At 43.0% G+C, this 24,162-nt stretch overlaps 1 protein-coding gene across 5 annotated transcripts in view; it reads right to left on the bottom strand.

The window, feature by feature from the left end:
• The window catches only part of PFKP (phosphofructokinase, platelet), a 58,552-nt gene that overhangs the window by 12,361 nt on the left and 22,029 nt on the right, over positions 1-24,162 (bottom strand). For 4 of the 5 annotated variants that reach the window (XM_066628460.1, XM_066628457.1, XM_066628456.1 and 1 more), the window contains exons 3-15: positions 20,131-20,208; positions 18,055-18,244; positions 16,917-17,082; positions 15,138-15,182; positions 14,913-15,021; positions 14,027-14,122; positions 12,343-12,435; positions 10,736-10,861; positions 9,330-9,394; positions 8,736-8,805; positions 5,737-5,883; positions 1,806-1,876; positions 1,080-1,167 (exon numbers count right to left, since the gene is read on the bottom strand). In XM_066628460.1, coding sequence (XP_066484557.1) covers positions 1,080-1,167; positions 1,806-1,876; positions 5,737-5,883; positions 8,736-8,805; positions 9,330-9,394; positions 10,736-10,861; positions 12,343-12,435; positions 14,027-14,122; positions 14,913-15,021; positions 15,138-15,182; positions 16,917-17,082; positions 18,055-18,244; positions 20,131-20,208 — 1,344 coding nt within the window. Of the gene's footprint in view, positions 1-1,079; positions 1,168-1,805; positions 1,877-5,736; positions 5,884-8,735; positions 8,806-9,329; positions 9,395-10,735; positions 10,862-12,342; positions 12,436-14,026; positions 14,123-14,912; positions 15,022-15,137; positions 15,183-15,750; positions 15,943-16,916; positions 17,083-18,054; positions 18,245-20,130; positions 20,209-24,162 lie in introns of those variants that run through there. The other variant, XM_066628459.1, reaches the window with a different exon arrangement.

Here is a 24,162-nt window from a genome sequence, read left to right as displayed (position 1 = left end):
TATGGAACCCATAATGAACAAAGCTAAACATTAAATATGTAATTAGATTACTGAACAGAAGCACGTGGCATTATGCAGGAATTCTTATGAGATTCTTAATTAAATTTAATTAAAACAAAGAAAACACAGGAAGGCCCCCATATTCACGAACCCAGTATCCGCGGATTCAATTATCCATATATCTGGGGGAGGGGGCTGCATGTCCTTTCACACACCCGTTCACCCACCCATCACACACCTTACAGGGATGAAAATTATCTTCCTTATACAGGTCACTATAAGCATTCAAGCTTACATCAACAAGGCAGGCTGCCTGAAGCCTGAATGCTTGAGAATATTAGATACTAACAGGAAGCAGTTAACTTCTTGCTTCCTGTTAGTGTCAATCTAGTTTTTTCAAGCATTCCAGCTACAGACAGCCTGCCTTAATGTCACTATAAGCTTGAATGCTTATAGTGACCTGTATAAGGAAGATCATTTTTGCCCCAGTAAAGGTCTAAACTACATTAATGGGTGCATGAGGGGGCACGAGGGGGTTCGGGGACAGGGTTCTCCCTATATCCATGGCTTCCAAATCTTCAGGGGGGCCCTTAAATGCATCCCCATGAATAAGGGGGCTCACCTCTACGCCAGTGCTGGTTTCTAAGGGCAGAAACAAAGTATTAACAGTAGCCCTACTAATGTAACCTTTAAATTATAATGGGAGTACATACCTCCGGCTAACTATAAGCTGTAGGAAGGATTTCTTTTCCATTTGCTGGCACTTGGAGCAGAACTGACTAGTTTCAATTCACCCCCTTGCGTGCTACCTGTTATAAGTGTTGGTACCAAACAGTGACCACTTGGGAACTGGAACTGCCTTCAAGCTAAGCTATTCCAGTTACACACCTTATAATTGGTTCAGCAGCAAATTGCCACTGGTTTCAGCTGGACACTGTGGAGTCTGAAGGACTGAGTGTTGAGCTTTAATATCTCAACCTTAGAATTCATTCATGACAGTACGAAATATTTTAGCTCTCTGAGCTTGCTTACAATTCTACCAAACAGAATTTACAAGGGAACAAATCAAAGGGATATACCTCAAATCCACCAATAACCAGGAGGGCACTGATGCTGTGCGCACGCATCTGTTCAGCAATTTTTTCCAAATACTTTGCAGGAAGTGTTCTAAAATATTTCAGAAAGAAAAAGAAACTACTTTGACTACTTTATTAAAGACAGGTTTAAGCAGTATCCACTACAATACATTCCCCATGCTCTGCTATTGTGTCAAGTCTACATGTATATCTACACACTAAAGCAGGGGTGCCCAAACTTTCCGGTGGGAGGGCCACATCATCTCTCTGACACTGTGTCGCGGCCCAGAAAAAAAATTTAATTTACATTTAAAATTTGAATACATATATTTACATAAATTAACATATTAGATATGGAACTTATATGAATGAATGAAGGTCTATAAACGCCTTGCAAAAAGCAAGGCCAGCCTTTTCTTCACTGCTGCTACTGCATCACAGACGTGAAACAGCAAGCAGTGGAGGGAGCCCTCATCCCACAGCTCAAGCAAGAGGTTGAACAGTAGCATAGGGACAGCGTGGGCTCCAGCAAGTCTCCGGAAGGCCAGAGGCTCACTGGAGACTGGGGGCTCCCCGAGGGCCGGATTGGAGGTCCCCGAGGGCCGCAAGTGGCCCCCGGGGCAGGGTTTGGACACCGCTGCACTAAAGTATTGACAAATATACTGTTTCAACTACTATTCCTTCCTTTTGCTGAAAGACACAATATACAGTTTAATATTTTTACTATACCGTTTTGTACCAAGAATTGACCCTCCTTGGCCAGTCCAACCTCCAACATCTCCCCAGCCGATTTCTTTAATCTATAATATAAAACCAAAAGGAAGGGCATTAAACAATTTTCTCATTCCTCTGTCATTGTCTGGAACAGAAAGTGTTGCACTTTTCTGAAGCACATACCAAAAAATGGCCTCACCAAACCTTAGGCAGCACTGGACCAGTGCTCTTGCTACATTTAGTTTCAAGACAGCTTTGTCCCTCATAGTCTCAGTTCAAATCTGTGTACGTTTTTGTGCTCCCTTCAGAATTGTGGGTTCAGAGTTCTTCTTAATAGAACTTTGAAATTCCACAACTCCCTGATAGATTTGACAAAGTATAGGGAAGGGGAAGAAATCTCAAGATGGAATCATGAATAATAATAATAATAATAACAACAACTTTATTTTTACCCCGCCTTTCTCCCCGAAGGGACTCAATAGGACTCAATGAAATAGAGTAACTACATTGATTCAAGAATTATGGAGTCCACAGGTGTAGCTTCCGCATGCCTACAGTCCATGGGCATAGTTGTGAAAATTTATCTGAAGAAAAAGGTAAAAACCTAACAAAACAATATTGAAAATTGGGGGGAGGGGTGCGGAAATCAACCTGCTCAGTATAAATCTTGTGTACCGATGCTTGCAGCTAACCTCACATCTCTTAATGAGGAATAAGTTTTCATGGTGGTCTTGGGTCCCGTTAGGGAGAAGGGCGGGATAAAAATAAAGTTTTATTATTATTATTATTATTATTATTGACCTGACGCTCCAAGACACTGGATTCCAACCTGTCTGGTAGCTCTTCCACTGTCACCACTCCCTAGTTTGCCAGGGCCTTACTCTCAGAAAGGAGAAGTTAGGAAATTTCCTTCTGGATTCTCAACCCCAGAGACCAGTGGACACAGGGGTAACCTGGTGCCCTGCTAGAACTTAAGACAGAATTGCAGTAGAGAAAATGAAGCTCCTCAAACGAAATGGCAGTATTTACAGAGGATTCTTTGCTAATCCTCGGTAGGAGTCACTCCCCTCCTCCTTATCTCATTGGAATACCTCAGAAGTGCAGGATTCCATTCCAATACCATGGAGGAGACAAGGCCAATCCATTTCCCAGCACTGGGGGAAGGGGCAGAACAAAGGACTGAAAACAGTTCAGCAAGGCTGTCCACCACTGGGGTAAGGGCAGTGCAGCTCCGAGGTAAGGGAACAAACATTCCCTTACCTTGAGGAGACCTCTGTGACTGTCCCCCAACTGCAAGATGCAGCACGTGCCCTATTGGCACAGCTATGCCAGTGCTGGAAAGTTGGTCAGGATTTGGGCCTCAGCGATTTAGCTCTGTGATTCAGCTCTGATTCCCTACACTTAATGTGGAAGAGCTTGTCCTTATATACATTTTAGGGCTGCTTGGGTTCTCCCCCTTTCAAGCTGGTCATCTGGGAGGGAATTTCTAACAAAACGTCCTTTCCTTTTTTATTTTTTTACTTAAGTGGTTTTGGAGGTAAACCTGTGGTTTGACTCAGTTTCACAAAAACAAAAGATAACTGTTTTTAACCTCTGGCTACGACAGTTTGGGGGTAAAAAAAAAAATACCCCAGAAGCAGAATGCAGTAAAAGATCACAGAACGTGCTAAGAGACTGTGCCACCTCTCCAGATGGTTTTATATAACAGGTTATGCAAAATTTAATTTAAAAAATCAGCCTAGATGCATCCTTATTACCTAAATGTACATTTCTGTTTCCCAGAATAGTTTCAGCCTTTTCAGTCATTGGTTCTCCCCTCCTCCCACCACTGGAAACGGTTTGGTCTTAACTCTTCAATGGGTTTGTAATGGAAACCTGAAATACTGACAAGTGTCACAATGTGATAAGGAGAGAGTCTCCTTGACCAATTGAAGCAAATTGTTGAAAGGGGGAGGACGAAGCTTGAATTCTTCTAAATGAAAAATGCTTCCATGGACTCAGAAGCATCCCACATCAAAAGTCTTGGGATTTGGCACAATATAATACAGTATGTCATGAACACCTCCTCAGTGGAAAAATGGGAGTCAACTACAACAACAGATTTTGTGCTATAATTGCCTTTTGTCATACAGTTATTTGTCAGGCTACCATAGCTATTTTAGGACTGGCAAGCTGCCAAAAGCACAGCCTCCCCCCCCCTCCAAGATCACCCAAAGTTGCCTTCAGAACAAATACACGGAATCTGATATGAAAGATTTCTCACAATGCACTCCGGAAATAGAAGCTTTTCTGTAAATATGGTTAATCACTGCCTCTCCCTTGAGTAATAGGCTTATCTTTAGAACTACTACAGGAATATCCGTTGCAATCAAGAAAAGATAGCCATGGTTCTAGAGTTTTTGAACCCAAACTCTTGTTTATCAGATCTGCTTTGCAAAATAGTTGCAGACCTGCATGGTTTTGTTTTTTGCTGCCTCTGACACTGGGCAGGTTGGCCTCCACTGATAGGACCCCCAGGTAAGCAGGTGCAACACATATCTGTACAGCACAGTAAGGCTGCAATCCTATGCACGCTTCCCTGGGAGTTAGCCCCATTGAACGCAATGAGACTAACTTCTGAGCAGACATGCATAAGATTGGGCTGTAAGTCTGCTGATGGATTAAGTTTATGTGAAATATTACATTATCAAGGATGTGTGTAACTCCTCCAGTGTGACTAACTTTGGCAAAACTCTTTTGGTTTGCCTCTAAATTATACAAGTGTCTTCCCCCCCCCCCCCACACACACACACCAAGGAGGAACTCCTCATGTTTCCTTTTTAATTTACTTTAAATGACATTTTAGTGGTAGCAATAAGTCTGATCTGTTTTAATCCCATCACTGTATGAACTTTTATTTCAAATTCTGGAATTTTGTAAGCCGCTTTACTGGGCACAGGGCTAGTATTGGAACCAGAAAGCAGCAAAACGTAAATATGCAGAGTATTATGCTAAAAATATATAGAGCAGTGCCTCCCAAACCTTTTAGTACCAGGACCCACTTTTTAAAATGACAATCGCAACCCACTAGATCAGGGGTGCTCAATAGGTGGATCGCGATCTACCGGTAGATTGCGAGGCAAAATGAGTAGATCGCGGAGCCCTGTCTCTCCAAACTGTTAATATGTCAGTTTCGTCTAGTGACTAGACGAAACTGACATATTTAGCTGACACTAAACTGACACTGAAACTGACACTTTAGCTGCTCTTCAGGCATGCAGCAACAAAACTGACGAAACTGACTAGACTCCAGCAGGGGCTCCATACATTAAAGGGGGTGACTGTCAGACGCTTCCTTCCCCCCTGGTAGATCTCTGGGCCTTGCTGGGTTTCAAAGTAGCTCTCGAGCCAAAAAAGTGTGAGCACCCCTGCACTAGATAAAAAACAGAGACCTAGAAATAAATATTTTATTTGTTTCTAGTAATAAATTATTAATTAATCAGGGCCCTGTGCTGCTGAGGCTGCTAGAGACCTTACGTATGGTACGAGTGTGTCGTTATTTGCTAGAGTCTCCCTAAAAATTGAGTTTAAGGACTGTTCTCCCAACCTTTACAGTCATTCCAGAGTAACCAGAAGGCTGAACAGGAGAGTAAAATGTGCAGTTAGGGACTTCCAGGTCAGAAAAAAGGCTGAAACTGGGTTCACGTGTGATCTATTATACACCAATTACTAGAGAAAATTGGAAGATGCGACATTTAAAATTGGGAGTAAGAAGATTATTTCATACCACAGGTTAGCATTCCAGCTTACACTTTTCTCCTCTGCAAACCAGGCAAAGTGCTTGCAAAGTGGGTTTTTTTTTTTTAATGTTTCAAAAAGTTTTCATGACGCACCAAAAATCAGCTTGTGATTCATTTGGTGGGTCCCAACCCGCAGTTTGGAAAACACTGATACAGAGCATACCAACCTGCCCTCGAGAAAAGCCTTCAAAACCATCTGTGACAGCAAACATTTTGTGTCCTTCGGTTATGCCAATTCTGACAGCTGATCGAACAGCTGCATTCATCCCAGCTGCTGGGGCACCTACATTTAAAATAGCAACATTGAAGTTTGTCTGCAAGAGAAGAAAAGAAAATGTCCTTAGGTATATAATATTAAAAAAAACTCACAGGTTGAAAGTAATTCTATACACCCTTGGTCTAGATAAAAGGAACCAGAGGGAGGAGATGATTGAGACATATAAAATTATGCATGGGATGGATATAGTAGATACAGGGATGTTCTTTACTCTCCTGTATAACAACAGAACCAGTGTATTATTATTATTATTATTATTATTATTATTATTATTATTATTATTATTATTAACAGTATTTATATACCGCTTTTCAACTAAAAGTTCACAAAGCGGTTTGCAGAAAAAAATCAAATAACTAAATGGCTCCCTGTCCCAAAAGGGCTCACAATCTAAAAAGATGCCAAGGAATACCAGCAGACAGCCACTAGAACAGACAGTGCTGGGGTGAGGTGGGCCAGTTACTCTCCCCCTGCTAAAAAAAGGAGCACCCACTTGAAAAAGTGCCTCTTACCCAAATAGCACGGGTTACATTCACTAAAATTGAGTGTCGAGAGAGTTAGAACTGACAAAAGAAAATATTTCTTGACCCAGCGTGTAATTGTGGAATTCCTTACAACAAGATGTGATGATGGCACCTGGCCTAGATGCCTTTAAAAGGGAACTGGACAGATTTCTAGAGGAAAAGTCCATCCCAGGTTACAAGTCATGATGGGTATGTGCAATGTCTTAATTTTAGATGTAGGCTATCTCAGAATGCCAGATGCAAGGGAGGGCACCAGGATGCAGGTCTCTTATTGTCTTAAGTGCTTCCTGAGGCATCTGGTGGGCCACTGTGAGATACAAGAGGCTGGACTGGATGGGCCTTTGGCCTGATTCTTATATTCTTAACAGGAGTTGTATTGAAGAAATCACTTACATGCAAAGTGATATTTTGGTAATATTGTTTCTTAGGCCACTGCGATCAGTGTGCGTTATGTCACAAGCCACACTGTGTTGACTCATGGCAACAAGCAATTATTTCTAACACCTGAAAGGAAAAGTTTTGGGAAGCGTAGCAGGGCCCAATCAATTTGGCACTGGACAGTAATTCTCTGCAGCCTTATAAAATAGTCATCAAGCTAGCAACTTCATTGTCTCCAATTTCAAAGTTTCTGCATGCTCTTCGAGAGTGGGAGATAACATTTCATTATCGCCTGTTTAGCAGCTCTGATGTGTGCATAGGGCTTCAAAGGAATGCCTTGGAGTTGCTGCATGACAAAGATCAAACAACACAAGCACAACTACCTGAACGCTATACTCTCTCTAGCCAAGAATAATCTGTTCCATAAGGATTCTGCGCTGCAAAAACAATTTGCACGTTGACAGGTTGGTTTTCATACTGGAGATGTTTAATTTCCCTGTCTATTGCCATCAAGAAGGTGCTACACTGATCTGTGTTCAAATACCAAATGTATATGTTTCTGTCAACAGGAACTGCCCTAATAAGATCACTTTACAGGTCCAGGCAGTGTAAAATCACCTGCCACATGTAGCTTTCTCTGTGAAACTGCATTCCAATTGCCTACTGTCCACAACTTGCAAATATGGGCCACTGCATTTGCCACTGAAGCAACACGGGAGCTGCTTCAGCATCGGTTGGTCCCATGCTGCTCCAATAATGCATGACTGTGGCATCTTACCCAAGAAGGCAGGCTCTGAGATTATCACAGTTTAACGTATCATTGGTTGTTGTTTCAATCAGAGACTAACAGTGCAATCCTACACATGTCCACTCAGAAGTAAGTCCTACTCAATTCAGTGGGACTGACTCTTGTGTAGGTCTGTATAGGATTGCAACCTAAGGTCTTAATAATAATAATAATAATAATAATAATAATAATAATAATAATAATAATAATAATAATAATAATAATGGTATTTATATACCGCCTTTCTTGGTCGTCAGATTTCTCCTCAGACTTTAACTCAAGGCGGTTTACATAGGCAGGCTGTTTAAATCCCCGTAGGGATTTTTACAATTAAAGAAAGGTTCTATCTTTCAAGAATCACACAACATTTCAGTTGGGACTTTTGCGGTCTGTTATCACTTTCTGGCCTCCTCCCACACAGGCTGACAAGCAGCTCCTTCCAAAGAGCAGGTGGAATGACTCGGCTCAGCTTGTCAGCTGCTTCAAGGTCTCGCCATTCATGGTGCCGGTGGCCTCAAACTGGCGACCTTTGGATGTTATCTTCAGGCAGATGGAGGCTCAACCCTCTAGACCAGACCTCCTGCCTCGCTGCCTTTAGGAAAGTGTCTTTGATTGATAATGAAGACATGGCAATAGATTTGACAATCAGTGCTGCAGTTCTCAAACTTTTCAGTCTCCAGAGCCCTTTACACTCCTAAAAGGAGTCTCAGGGAGGCCCACCGATATGTGGTGCCCTGGGGAGCCCTAGACTGCGAGCACATGTTGAGAATGGTGCAGCACCAAGCCCAACACCAAATTCCAGCAAAGAGCCAGAACAGGAGGGGAATGAGGAAGGAGAGCCACAAACAGGGGAAGTGGGAGGGATATGTGAACAGATCAGGCAGGAAACAGATGGAGGCCACTTACAGTGTGCTTGTAGATCCCTGAAGAGGTTTCAGGGAGCCTCAGGGTTCCTAGGAGCACATTTTGCAAAACACCAATCTAGTGTGTTACCAAAAAGCACATCATTGCTTCCCATGCTTCAGTTGCTACGCAGACCCATGGTCAGGAATAGCAAACACAGTGACACGTTTCCAAGGAAACAGTTTTTTTTCCAAACTTCTGAGTATTTTGCTTTACCAGTGCAAGCAACAATGCAAACTACAGCTGCTCTGGGCCCAAGGAATAAACCAGTCAATCTGACAATTGTACAAGAGGTACCTTGGGAAGATCCTCAGCCTGCAGTTTGGTAGACAAGAGCTTGTAGGTATTCAAGTTGTTCTCAAAACTCCTGTAGAATAAAATCATAGATTCCAGTGATTAAATAAAAGAAAGGGGGGAAAAGCTCCATTTGCCCCTGTTTTGCCCCCCCAACCTGGAATGGCTCTGAAGGGGAGGGGCCGCTTGCACACCACAGTGAGGCTCCCTGCAAAACACAGTGCTTCGCACCCTCTAGCTGCGTCACTGCACATTGATTCTTCAACTGTGCACTCCCACAATTAACATTAGCATCCTGCATCATTTGAGTATATGTGCTCCATGAACTATGAAGCCCAGATTTCTGGCAATGCCAAAAATCTAATTTTCATGTCAGCAGAAATTCTACTGCTAGCACTTTCTAGTGTAGATTGAGCCTAGTAACAAACTCTCACAACCTTGCAGTAGAAAACAAAATGCAAAAGCATTTCCCTGCACAGATGTGAAAGAAACCTATTTTTTTAAATGGTGGTGATGAAAAATAACCCTAGGGAGCGTTCACTGAACAGCCACATAGTACAGTCTCCGCTAGCTCAGGAATTAAGAACGGTATAGCACCTTCCACGGAGTTCAACAGCATCACGGAATCTTCTTTCATCCATGGCTTTCTGTACATCTTGGGTCTATTGAATGGAAGGGTGGGGAAAAAAAAAATCATTATCCTCATACCTTCTACCAGAGTTGGTTCCAATGTTGTTATTTCAGAATTACTGACAAAATAGAGGCAATAACCCTGTTCGTATGGTTAAACCACTTAAATCCAAATTATTCCAATGGGATTTCAGCTGTCTAGTCCTATGTTGGGACACAACCAATATTGTTTGTTTGGTTGGTTGTGCTTTGATGACTTAAGATTTTAAATTTATAGGTTATAAATTCACTGTTCAGTGCATGTTGTAGAATTTTTGCAAACTGCCTCAGTTCAACACTTGGGAAAAATATAAAGGACATTTTAAAATAAGCAGGGAAAGAGAGAACTTTTGGTTAGGGCAGGGGTCAAAGCATGCATGTTAAGCCTATGTTCAGGACGTTCCAATTTAACATTACTGTGGACGTTTCAAGCAGCCAGAATAATTCACACATGTACCTAATGGGTGTGTTTACAACGAGGGACTAGGTCTAATTGACGTTGTGCATTCACCAAACAAGTAACAAGAAACGTGACTTAAGCTAGCAAGAGAACCACCATCTACATTAGCAGATTATACTACGTTTTGAGCCATCTGATGATAAGCAGCAGCTGTTTTTGCTGACAAGGTGCGCCTGGTATTCGTTAAATCCCATTATCACCCCTGAAAGCATAAGTAGTGGACATTGCGCCTGAAACGGATTAAGTATTCTGCTCACATCTTTTCATGTGCTCTAAGTAACAATAGGCTATTCATTGCTACTGATAAAATGGTGTTAATGAACTAACAGCCCAATTGTAACTAAATTCCCACACGGTGATGCAGTGGTGCCACTACAGGCTCTGTTGCAATCTGCTGTGGATTTTTGGCTGCTAGAAATCTCCTTGGGACTGCTGGAGACCTCCTCAGGGATCTTACCCTGGGGTAAGCCCCAGTAGCCGCAATGGGTCAACTCAGACATGCACCAGTGGTATAGCTGGTGAAAGTCCATGCTGAGCCGTGCAGGTGGATCAGGCCTGGGAAGAACGTTTGGGTACAGTGCGAGCTGGTGCTGCCAATGCTATCCTTTCCCTGTGCCCAATCCACTCTTCCCCTGGCCCATTCATCCCGTCCTCCCCCACCCTTCCTCTGCCCTTGTGCAGAATTGGTCCAGAAGGCATCCCAACAGCTGCTGGGGCATTTGGGAAGGCTGTGGCTTTCCCGCTGCCATATTGGCTCCCTGAGCTGTCACAAAGCGCTTTTGCAACAGTGCGCACTGGCGGAACACACATTCCACTGCAGCGTCTCTTAATAAGGATCAGGCTGTAAGGTGGTGGCTTCCTTTCAGCAACTCACCATCAACACACACTCCATCAATGGCAGGCGTACAGCTTGGTTTCCGGACAGGGACACGACACAAGCAGGAGTTTCGGGTGTAGCCTCCAGAAGGGCAAGGACGGCTTCCACACCCATGCGGCTGGCCTTAAAAGGGGAGGAGATTGACAAATCTGTTAACATACAGGGAGTTGAAGAGGATCAGACAACTTTGATAAACTACTGGAAAGCATCTATGGAGTGTTATTTTTAATATTGTTTTGTTAGATTAGTGGTCACAAAAAGAGGAAAACAAACTATAAGACCAGGGCCACAAATATCTACAGCTTGCTTTAAAATCTACTATAGAACCTGAGTGGCTGGTCTTATGACCGTAATAAAGCTCTATTCTATTCTGTAGAACCTGCAAAGAAATAATTTAAACTCACATAAACTGTGCATTAAGTTAAGAGTCAACCTTTTCCATATTGGCCTCTGCTTTCATATTATCTGAGCAACCAAATATGGCCTTTAGAGACCCACATGCTATAAGCTGTTGTGGTAGAGAGGGCCACAGTTAGGAGGGAATTGGGTCAAGACTCCCATTCCCAAAAGCCCTATTGTCAAATCCTCTTGCCATTGATACTGTTCATCCCCTCTTTGCCTAAGAAGATAACAGGGGAACCAGATGACACTGCCCAGAAGTCTAGATCTGGCCCAAGGACTGCAAACCGCAGGCTCTTTACCTTGGAGTGATATCATTTTGGTGGAATGCCACAAGGAAAAATATCAGGCACAGGAAAAATTTCCGATTTGCATTATAAATGACATATGCGTTTCACAAATTTGAAATGCGCTCTTCGTCCAAAGAACAAAGAGTGACATATCTGGCTCCCTCATTTTGTCTGCATAAAATCTTGATTAGGCTGAAAGAAAGTGACTGTCCCAAAGCCATGAAACCAGCGAGCTTCATGGACAACCAAAGATTTGAACGCAGGCCTCTCTGTTTTAACTCCAACACTTTCTCCATTAGGCCACACAACAGGAAGTCAATATTTCTGGGACTGTTGAATGGGCTTTATGAAGATGAGGTATTGTCAGCCCACCCAGGAGGCTAACCGATGGGGGCTGCATCAGAGCAGACTGCGAGGCATTCAAGGGGCGGCAGACTCAGGAAGCCTTTCATCCCGAGTCTACTGCCGCCACTTCCTCATAAGAAGAGTCCTGCTGGATCAGGTTAAAGGCTCATCTAGTCCAGCTTCCTGTATCTCGCAGTGGCCCACCAGATGCCTCAGATACCTGCATTCTGTTGCCACTCCCTTGCAGCTGGCATACAACCCAGGGTTGCTGCAAGCCACAAAGATCTGCTTTCCACTTTGTGCAAGAAGCAGATCATTTCCCTCCTCACTGTGTTACTTGTGTGTTTGTGGCACTGTAAATAACCAGAAGTATTTAGGCACTTCAGGGTTTGACAACAGTGCACAAAGAACAGGGTAAGAGTTTTGACTTGTAGTGCAGAAGCGGCGAACCCAAGAGGGCATTCCAGGTTGTGCCATGCCTGAGATAAGGAGCTGTGCAGCACTACACAAGAAGTATGAAACAGAACAAATTGTTCCTCTTCCAGAACTCTGGAATACCGAATCACTCACCAGAATCCTATCAAAAGCAGAGGGAGTGCCTCCTCTTTGCACATGGCCAAGGATAGTTACCCGGGTGTCATAACCCAGGCGCGTCACCACAAGCTACAAAAAAAAGTCAAAGTGTACATTAAGTAAGAAGGTACTGCAGCAGCTTCATGTATTATTCTGAGACCCCCTAGAGAGCACACCTTGGGCTTTGGTATTTTCTACAATGCTGCTACTCTTCTATTCTTTGTCATCTTGTTGACATTTTTGTCAACAATTAGCTAATGCAGGATCTTTCCTAATTCTAGATACTGAAGCTGCTATGGATAGTGTCGCTATCCAGGGTCAGGGAAGAACCCACATTCAAATTATTGCAGAGTTGGACTTTCAACATCCAAAAACAAGAAGGAACCACAGGAATCTAAGGCCCACTCAACCACACAGCATGCAGAGGGAAGAAAGTCCAAAAGGTCACTGAGCATTTAAAGGTATTTTAAGGCAGGAGTAGCATTAGAGGTTGGCCAGGCTGGACAATGATTAGGCGCCTACACCCAGCAGAAGACCACCCACCAAGCCAGGTCAATCCCTGACCCCTCTGCATGAGCAGGCAGTGGTAGCACACTGTATACCATCAGGGGATGAACAAGGGACACCACAAGCGCTTGGACCAAAAGCCCCGAGCAACCTGGTGCTGTTGTAATGACATCAGTGTGTCAGCATCAAACATGAAGGTTAAGAGACAGTGTCACAGGAGGATCACATAATTCTGGCAGGGAATGTATTTCTTTGCAAGCAAGGAACAAAGAAAAGGTCACCCTGTACTGAAGTTAAATTCATGGCCACATTATCCACACTCAGGTACAATTATCCTATTCAGCTTGGAACGTTTTTTCCAGCTCATTCCCAAATGACAGGTTGTCTCCTTTTATAGTACTTCTGATTCATTGTCTGGCTGAAACCCACAATTCAGTGTAACAGTTTGTTCTGACAAACCTCAATGATATTTCATGTTAAAACTGCTGGGGTTGCAGCCTAGTTGATGAATACCAAGCTCGGCACCTAAACCAGACTTTTATTCGGCCATTAATAAATAGGTCACTAGGAAAGGAAGACTGGGGGTAAAAAAGATACATTTTTAGTGGGCCAGAGAAAGCTATTTCTAATAGCTGTTAACCATAGGAGTTCAAACTGGTCACAGCTCAGTCAGGAGGGTATGACAGATTCCAACCAGCAGTATGTTTTATATATCTATAAAAATATAATGTTTTATATATTTATAATTATAATATTTATAAAACATTTATATGTTTTATATATTTATATTTAGATCACATTTTGTAAAAACAGCAATTACTAGATGATAGCCTTATTTCCTATACTTCTTCCCTAACAACACTGGGGACCTACTACAAGAAAGTTGAGCATTCTGCCAAACTGTCATAGGAAACTGATGTTGACTGGCTCCATGCTACCCAGAACACACTGCTCCCACTGGCTCCAGTAGCTGTCAGTTATGCTAGGACAAAGAGCACTGTAAGAAATCAGTGCAAAGCAGAGTTCTGGGAGGTACTTTCCTCTACCAGGGAACATACTGAATAACGTAAAGAAGAACAGTGTCCATAGAGCAAGGATATGGACTTTGATGGTACAATAGGATTCACTTACAAATATTCTCAGGAGAAGATACGGTTGCCCGTTTAATACTTACATCTTTCACTTGTTCTGAAGTTATAGGTTTATTATGGGAATCAATAGCACCCTCTGCTACAATTATGATATTCAACCTTTTCTTTCGTGCACGATTCTAGGATAAGACAAACACAACAGAGGCAATGAAAAGTACTCTATATTCTGCGAGTGAAGTAAACACCTGGCTGTCACTAAAATGCTTTGCAAACTACTTTCAATCATTAACATACTCTGCTCCAATTGTTTTAAACCACCTTGCGGATCCCTGCCCAACAGTCATTTTTTCTTTGTTATTAACGAGTCAAATATCCAACACTGGTCACAAGTACTCCCGCACTGGGTCAACAGGGACCCATTTTGTGGGGCAGAAAAGCATGATCAGATCTTTACAGTAAAGATGTTGAACTGCAGTCTGTTACAGTGGCAAGGAGGCTCACAGTGAAGTGCTGTTGGTGCCCACTGAATGCCAGGCATTGCAGAAAAGGCATGAGAGAGCGCCTCATCTCCAAAGTAACCCCATGAAAAACATTGCCAGACGCCTCTCCAAAGATAAGGAGGTGAATTTCACAGAAGGACATGTTCAGCTGAGTTCTAACCAATAATCCCCCGTCCACACCAGTGTATAGACCCCCTCAAGAGCTGTGCTGGAGCCCTGCAGCATTTTTGGATGCATGGAAATGGATGTATCACAAGTCATTGCTGGGCTCCAAGCTGGGCAGAGCTCAGCTTCCCAGGACTTTGAGCCTTGTAACCACATGGCTTAAAGGGAACAGTGGTCCTAACAAAGAAAGACAACCTGTCTTTCAGGGAAACTTGTCTGCCACCACTGATCTTTTCACTGAATAGACTGATCTAGGAAGCACAGGCTTCCCTGAAACCTGAAATCCTGCACAGTAATGGATTACCTCAGATAGCTTAATACACATCTTGTCTTCCCATCCTTCCTCAGGAGGATACTCAGGAATAAAGACATAATCTGCACCACAGGCTAAGGCACTAACAAGAGCTAGGTACCTAGGACAGAGGAAAGCAAATCCAAATAAGCACACGGGACTATTTGTGCATCCTCTGCAATTTTTTTTTCCTAAATGCAGTGTCACTAGACATAAACGAATGAGAAAAATACATACCCACAGTGTCTTCCCATCACCTCCAGGACAAAGGTCCTCTGATGGCTATCAGAATGACAAGAAAAATCAGTAACAGCACCTCAGCAACTGGAAGTCCCAAAGTCAACTGACTGGCTTCAGTGATGGCCTCATACAATACAATAAAAGCAAAAATAAAGGGCCAACACTAATCTATTCTAGAGGATAATGTAATACCAGAATTATTCACATCCAATAGCCTCTGTATTCTTAGACTCTAATCAGTTCTTACACCCAGAGGGTTTCTTTGAGTGGCTCAAAGAAAAGGCAAAGATCTCAAAAACTGGCAGTCAAATAAGAAGAAATAGCCAGTCCATTGCAATGAAAAAATATATCCTCTCTTTTCCAAGAGGCAGATTTTAAATGCTGAGCAGTTAAAGATGCTACATCTTGCTTCCCTTGTCTAAGAGACAATTAGAATCTTTAAAAATCCCCTTGGAATTTCGATCTGCTACCATTGTACAGTGTTCTTCCTCCAAGGAGCTCAGAGTAGAGAATTGGCATCACAACAATCCTGTAAGGTGAGTTGGTTTGACTGATTGTGACTTGCTTAAGACCATCCAGTCAGCTTCATTTTAAAATCTGCATTTCCTACCTTCAGGTCTACACTCCTGCCATTGTACTGTATTGCAGCACTGTTGTTTCAGAAAAGGTATCCATTGCCTTTCAGGGAGAGCTGTTGCTTGACAAATTGCAACCCTGTGTTTTCATAAGCACCTTTTCCCCCTATTTGTTTTCAGCAGCAGATACCAGATCACAAGAGCAATCTTAAAGCACAGTCCAATGTAAGATAACCCAGTCCAGGGACAATGGTGATTTCTGTTTTCCTTTCTAACATCTGTGTTCGGTTTTCATACCACTGCACATGTCTGACGAGGCGTGACATTCCAGTCAAAGTGACAATTGCTCTCAACTGCTATTCTTAGGAGTATAGAAATGCCTCCCAGAGCTCCAGTTCCTTCTGGATACACAACTGCCAAAGGTTACAAGCATCTATAATTAGCCTGATTCAAGGGGAATTAAGTACACTAGGGCCCAATCCTGTTCAACTTTCCGGCGCTACTGCAGCTGCATCAAGGGGTGTGTCCGGCATCCTGTGGTGGGGAGGGAGCAGTCACGGAGGCCTCCTCAAGGTAAGCAACCATTTGTTCCCTTTCCTTGGGGCTATACTGCAGCTGTATTGGTGGCGGAAAGTTGGAAAGGATTAGACCAGGGGTGCTCAAACTTTCAACTTTAGGGATGCTGGACCTTTAAAATTGTGTAGGAGAGATAATTTTAGCAGGTGCAGCTTGTCATCTGTGGGATGAGAAGTTGCACCTGCTGAAATTCTCTCTTCTATACACTTGTTAAAGGTCCAGCATCCCTAAAGTTGAAAGTTTGAGCACCCCTGGATTAGACGCTTTCTGTGTACAACGTCACAACCACAGCATCCAAGGAAACCTAAGTTGCCACTACAGAATTAGAACATTCTTACAAGTCACCCTTCGGACTCAAAATATAATGGATGAAATGTGAATTACTGTCCTCTCAAAAAGATACACAGACATGGTATCCACCTGAGACTGTTCAACGGTGGCCATTTCTTCCTTGGAGGCACTAACAAGAGAATTGGTAAAAGGCTGGAGTGAACCTAACTTTGGTGCACTTCAGTACTGTTGAAAAGAATAAACGCACAATGCATTTTAGCCTTTGGCCAAGCGGTCTGTCATGCTAAAATAAATCTCACATGCTTGCCCAGTGCACCCTCTGACATCAACACACCTTTGAGCTGTGGTCATGATGGCATCCACAACTTCAATGATTCTGTGCAAGGCTGAGTCAGTGCCAATGGTCATGTCAGTGCCACAGAAGTCATTGTCGATGGAGCCAACCATTCCCACAATGTTGAGGTAAGCATACTTCTTCACAGCCTCTTGTTCAATCTCACCTGCCAAAGAAGCACCAAACAAATACATACATCAGTGTTTATCAACCACACCTCTCCATTCACACAGAAAGGTTCAAACAGTATAGCTTTATAGTTGTGCTACTACCGTGTTTCCCCGATAATAAGACCTATCCCGAAAATAAGCCCTCCCCTTACTGTGTAAGATTCCTCTAAAATAAGCCCTCCCCCGAAAATAAGCCCTATTGAGATTGCTACTGTAGTGAAGGTGATCCCCTGCGCTACACGCTACATTACGGTACCCTCTGTATGCACCGTCCCCCCCCCGGGTGAAACGCACGCCGCGCTCCGAGCTGCATCCAATCAGAGCTGCAGCAGTGAGCGCGTCATCCTGTTCTTCCCCAGTGATTTGCTTGCTGGCGCCATTGAGAGCAGTGCCGCGGAGGAGAGCTGAGGCAGGACAACATAAAAACCCGGTATGTAAGCGGGAGTGAGGGGGCATGATGGAGGATAAAAGAAGAACTCAGGAGGCATGATGGAGGATAAAAGGGGCATGATGGAGGATAAAAGGGGCATGATGGAGGATAAAATAAGCACTCAGGGGGCATGATGGAGGATAAAAGAAGAACTCAGGGGGCATGATTTGTTCACATTTACCTGTTTATTAAAATTGCTGTCAATGTTCATTAAAATAAGCCCTCCCCTGAAAATAAGCCTTCTGGTGTTTTTCTGTCCAAAAAAAATAATAAGACAGTGTCTTATTATCGGGGAAACACGGTAGCTGAAAGCCTTCACATGTTTCATGTGGAAGAAAGTTATACAATTTAACTTCCTTAGTTAGTCTTGCTTGAAATAGAAACCTTAGCTAGGTGAACCACTGTTACAGTCTTATGACAGCATTATTTAGTTGCACCTTGATCAAACTAGACAATGGCATTTTAACAACGTAAGATTTTTTTTTTTCCAATAGGAGAGGATTACTTCAACAAGCTTAACAACAACTATACAACCTACCCTTATTTGCAAGTTCTTCCAACAGTCCATTCCACTCCTCACGAAAAAGATTAGCACCTGTTAAGCTGCCATCCCCACCAATCACACACAGATTAGTGATTCCACACTTAATCAGGTTGCAGGCAGCCTTCAAACGGCCTTCCCGGGTTCGGAAAGGTTTACAGCGGGCACTGCCAATAACTGTTCCCCCCTGCAGTGGAAAATGAAAAAATCAGGTTCAAAACATTTGATTTCAGTTGCTGAAAGCCGCAGATAAGCAGTGCCTCGGCCCACCAAATTTTCTTTGGGAAAGCTTTTTGTATTCTCTTTGCTCAGAGGTCTGGAGGTTGCCACATTATGGGGACACTTGACTGCAGAACCTGGGGAAAGCCCCACCGCCAAGTTTGCTGGGTCCAGTAAGGACATCTAATCTGATGATGGTTTGGTGGACGCAAGTGCTTATCTGTTCTTTAAAAAAAACCTAAAGACAAAAAACAGCACCAAGATGGAATACATTCAGTCACACATGTACAGCCAGCAAGGTGCTGGATCCAGACTAGAGAAAATTAGATCCACATCCTCATTCAAGGATGCACTTGAGCAAACTTCCTTTTTCTTTCGCTCCCACCCAGCTTCAACCTCATAGGACTGTTGCAAGGATAACACAGGATAAGCACACACATATCACCCTGAGCTTCATGGGGAAAAAAGGTGAGATGCAAATGTGAAAGACTGATGTGGATCAGGAAATGATGATTGAAAAGCACCCTGGATGGCTTGTGATTGCTAAATATAATCCATTCTGACTTTCAACCTGCTTACTTGGCTTACGCATAAGGCATTATATATGCCTAGCGGCCAGTGGTAACTAAGCTTTGATGACTGGCTATCAGTTGCATATAAACTTGGCTTATAGATAACAGCTGTAATAAATAATAAAGTAATCAAAGTACACCTTCTGGGGAGAGAACATCAAAGGTTTCCACAGAAAGCTTTAAGCACAAATGATTGTAGGATAGGGCAGCAGTCCATCCACAGTTTAATCTGACATTATTGCAACAATTTCCCCTCATTTGTTTATTTCAGTTGAACTTGGCATTTCCTCCTTTCCACACTCTCAGGACTGCTAGCGTGTGTGCGCAGACACAATACTGTGTGTGAAATGCAATACCAGAAAAAAATCTGAGTCAGCTGAGTCTTATGAAACAGAGGATTCTGCACAGGGAGTTTTACAAATGATGACAAAGCATCAATCCATCTGTTCAATTTTTACATCAGCCCTTGGCTGAAGTTCTGCCACCTGCCAGGAGCAGCAAAAGAACCTTTCTGTATATTCTAAAAGTGTGTCAGTGAAGGAGAAAATTGTGCAACTTCTTTCTGCAGAAAATGTGCTACTTGTGGATTATGCAACACTGATCCTTTTCCTTCAAGGCAGAAAAAGGAGTGGCCAACATTTTCCCTTGGAACAGTGACAATTTACTAGGGCGCTAAATTCTTCCAGTTCAAAGGCATCTCTTGGCACTAACAGACCTGTATGTGATGCAAGCCACAGCGGGCAGAGAATGGCCAGACAAAAACAGAGAAAGGCATGGAAACAGACTGACACAGAAGCAGTTATTAAAGCAAGCAGCTGATAAACTGAAACTGACTTGTACTGGGAGGAGAAAACAAAAGGGGAAAAGAGAAGTTCTGCCATCCTCCTTGTATACAGAGATGCTGATCTATTTTCTTTCCAGCATGTGCATAAGAAGAGTCGAGAACAGGGCAAGTCTGGCTCATGCAGGGAACCCATTGCTGGCCCACATGAAGTGGGCTTTATCGGCGCGAGATTGTGGGGGGTCTGAGGAGGCAGCTAGAAGAAGACCATTCCCCTCCTTATTGCGCTCCTTTTATTGTCTTGAAATCCATGTGTGTTCACGCTGTCCCTATAAATGAAATCCCATACTTCTGGATTTCATGGCAGAGCGCAAACAGCATGGTAAAGCATTATGTTTTGTTTCTTTGTATTGCAAAAGCGGCAGACCCAAGATAGCATCAGGCATCAAGATGGCATACATAAAATGCTTACGTAGCAATTATTCTTAGTTTCCGACCTACCACTTGGAGGATGCTTGAAACACTTTCCCACGAAACTTCAACAATGTTTTCACCTCCATCAACCATACCTTGGTATCCCTGTAACCAGAGAAAAACAGTTGAGAAGCCTGACCTAAAAAAAAACAAAGTTTATTTAGAAAGAAAGGAAAAATTATGTAAAGATAGAAGTGTTAAGTCATGTTACATTGATGATCAAGTTAACATGGCAATTCAGAGTTGGCAAAATCTCACACAGACGTCTCCAAGTCACAAGATTTGACATGAAATTTATGTGGCTGCCCACAGCTTGGCAATTCACTACCAGCTGGTCTCTCGCAGGCTAACGCTGTGCGGAAAATGACTGTACTCATGGAGTAGAGCGTGCTGAACTTTGCTATGGAACTTTGCTTCACATCTGGACCCAAGTGCTACGGAAACTTTGCTGCGTTCAAGTCTGTCCTTTAGTTTGGCATTTGATGATGCACCAACATACAGAAATGGATTTTACGTTTGCCGCACTGGGACTTTGGAGGAAGAACGGGACACATATGATAACATTTGAGTTTGTGGAATAAGTTTGAGTTTGTGCATTCATGTTCGTGTCTTCTTAGCAGTAAGCTTCAATGAGGCTCACTGCCAGATAAGTGTGCAGTCTGACTTTAATATAACATGCTCATTTTAAGGTGCTTTGGCACAGTTAGAGAATTGAAATGAACCATGTTTCAACTCTGATCTTCTTTTGGGGCACGAAGGGTACAATCTTGTACACACTTTCCTGAAAGTACTGAATACAATGGTGCATACTTCTGAGCAAACATATATAATAATATGAAGCTGTTAAAAAAAGAAAAAAAGAATGGTTCCCTGGTTGCCAATAGTGACAAGACATGGATAGCTTGGTATTACCACAGGTCACGGGTCACAAGTGAATGTTACAGGATTTGAGACACCCAACCCAGACCTGCACATCAACAAATCAGTCAACTACCCCCCCCCCCCAAACACACAAAAAAAACTTCCAGTCATTATGGAAAGCCCTCAATTGCAGTTTTTCAGTGAAATAATTGGTGATGGTTTGGAACTCTCAAATAAGACCTGAAACTTTAATGAGTTTGTGATGTTATGGATGCATATTTTATAGACACCTCCGTGATATTAGATTACCCACACAAGGCTGAATCGTCATTTGTAGCAACTCTAATATAAAAAACAGCCTTAAACATATCAGCTTTTATCAAGACCGCCCCCCCCCACCACATTGGACTTCCCTGGGCCTCCCAATGCCTTATAAGGCATTAAAAACGTCACTCCCAATTTCTCCAGAAACCAGAAGTTGTGTTTTGTTTTTTTTTTCACCTTCAGAGCTCAGTTAGAGCCAGGCAGAGTCCGCGGACAGATGAAACTCAGAAGTCTCTCAGGAGGCAAGGGAAGTGGAGCTCCCCTTGCCTCCGGAGGGTGGGCACACGGGGTTGGGGAACCCAATTGCAGATATGGGAACTGCGGATATGCCCCCCCCCATATGCTTTTGAATTGCCATGCAGGATCGCAAATGCTGTTCTGTGCATTGCATGCTAGGTCCAATCACTAGCCATACATCTCTAGGGGCCCCAATGTAAGGAAACAAACATTCCCTTACCTTGAGGAGGTCCCTGTGACTGCTCCCCCACTGCAGGATGCAGCGTACACCCCATTGGCAAGGCTACATCAGTGCTGGAAAGCTGGATAGGAATGGACCTTGACTTGACCCTTTCTCTGAAGGAATGCAAGAAATCTCTCTTCCCCAACTTCCCCTAACATTTTCTCTATAACATTGGGGGTTTTTTTGTTTTTTTCTATCTCTTTGCAGAACTGAATTATTCCTAGCTTGCTGTGTGGGCTTGCAGTTCAGAATCTAGTCCTATGTGATCTGAGTATCCAACCAAGGCAATGCAAGCCAAAATATTTTTTTTTTTAAGAGAGAGAGAGAGAGAGAGAGAAAGGAAAGAAAATAATCTTTGAAAAGCTATAGTATCCACAGAGGGTTTGAACACAGAGAGAAAAAACATGTCACAAATAATTGTTGAGAAAATCAAATATCAACTTCTACACTAATGGGAGTCCAAGCAAGTTACAGCAACTACTGAAATTTCTGCACTCTGCTGTAGCCAGAGGGCATTCACCAGCATAACTATGGAAATAGAACTGCTGAGATTAAAATGTTTTCTGGTGTGGAATGCAAAACTGTCTGTCCTTTTGCCATGTCCCTTGGTTTTTCCTATCCTACGTGCCATGGCACTGGACTTGACTGATTATATTCCGGTACCTACAACAGACACCTCTTTGTAGCAAGCCATGCATATCAAGAGAGGCTGACTGGAATTTATTCTTCAATTAATGAGGCATTCAAGTAATACAAAGCAACTCAGCAAGATCATATGCTCCAGTTCTCCCTGCTTACAAGGGATAATTCTGATTTTCTGGACCCTGTTACTAGTACACCATTGATCTATTTTGCCAGCATGCTGTCTTTCAAGAAGGCTTAGAAAATGCTTGTGTGTTATTTTTTAGTGAAATCCTATGCTTCCCTACTCAGAAGCAAGCACCACTGGATTTAATGGAACTTACTGCCAGGTCAGGGTGTAGTACAGAACTGTGGCCTAAGTGGTGTTATTCTTGAAGTTTCTATCTTTTGAAATTACATCTAAGTGTGGGGGTGCGCAAATCTTGCATCTTGCGCAAATGCACGTGGATGCATGCGCAGATACCACCTAGTGAGAAGCTGACCATTTCAGAGACTGCAGTTAGTGAGAGCCACTTGAAATATTGCAGCTCAATTACAGTATTGCAAAATCCCTGCTTCAAAATCATGTAATCAAGCCCCATATACCCTCTAACTTTTTCCTGCAGTGCATGGAGCCCTACAGTAGCTGTGTGGGGTGGCTGAAGAACACTCGGCAATGACGTCCTTGTCATTGCCAAGCGCTAGAGCGTTGAGAGGGAAGCTACACGGGGCTTTGATCAGAAGATTCACCAAAATAAGGTCTGAACAAGATTTGGCCATTAGTTAATTGGGTAAACCTGCATAAGTGAGTATAAGAGAAAAATAACAGTTCTAGAGAAAGAAGTGAACACTATGATGCAAACCACCCATGCATATCGAGGGAGCTTGACTGGAATTTATTACAACTTATTACAGGAAGCATTCCCCCTTCTCTGGCACACAGGAAGAAATGCTTCTCCTAAGATAGAAACTTGCTATCTGCAGTTTTTATGGGCACTTGTATTAAAAAGAGGCGAAAAAACTCAAATTGTAAGTTTTCTCGCTTTTCGGTCATTCAAACATTGTGTAAGCAATTAATCCAACCTATTAAATTGGCCAACACAAGATGCTTACATACCAAACCCTTCTGTCATCCCAGGGAGCCCTGTCATCCCGGGAGGAAGATCTGTTTTCTGGTAGATCTTTCTATACCCATGGTTCATCCCATGGAAGTAATTGGTCAGCAGCCAATTTGGGTTTGCTAAATTAGAGCAACTACTCTGTTATCTCAGCTCCAAATACTCAGCTGACTCACAATGGCTGCTGACATGGGGGCTACTTTTTCCCACAACCTCAGAGCATAATTACTTGGCTTAGAAAATAAAACTCAACTGGAGTGGTGGGAATGGATGAAAAAGGAGCAGGGGAGATGATGGGGAAATTGGAGTTTGTCTGCTGCAGTAAGTGGATGCGAACATTTCAATGTTTTTAAGTTCCGCACTTGGCTCTGAAAAGAAGCAACAAGAGTCTAAATACTATTAGCCAAGTATGTTTTTGTAATGCACTGTTTGTTGGCAACCTTCAGTCTCGAAAGACTATGGTATCGTGCTCTGAAAGGTGGTTCTGGAACAGCGTCTAGTGTGGCTGAAAAGGCCAATTCGGGGGTGACAATCCCTTCTACACTGGGAGCAAGTGCAGTCTTTCCCTGGTCTGTCTCCCTGGCTATGGGCCTTCCTTCTTTGCCTCTTTGCCTCAGTCTGTTGGCCAAGTGTCTCTTCAAACTGGGAAAGGCCATGCTGCACAGTTACATAATG

Source organism: Tiliqua scincoides, chromosome 5 (genome assembly GCF_035046505.1).
Source record: "Tiliqua scincoides isolate rTilSci1 chromosome 5, rTilSci1.hap2, whole genome shotgun sequence".
Taxonomy (NCBI): Eukaryota; Metazoa; Chordata; class Lepidosauria; order Squamata; family Scincidae; genus Tiliqua; species Tiliqua scincoides.
This window is presented reverse-complemented; position numbering and strand designations above follow the sequence as displayed.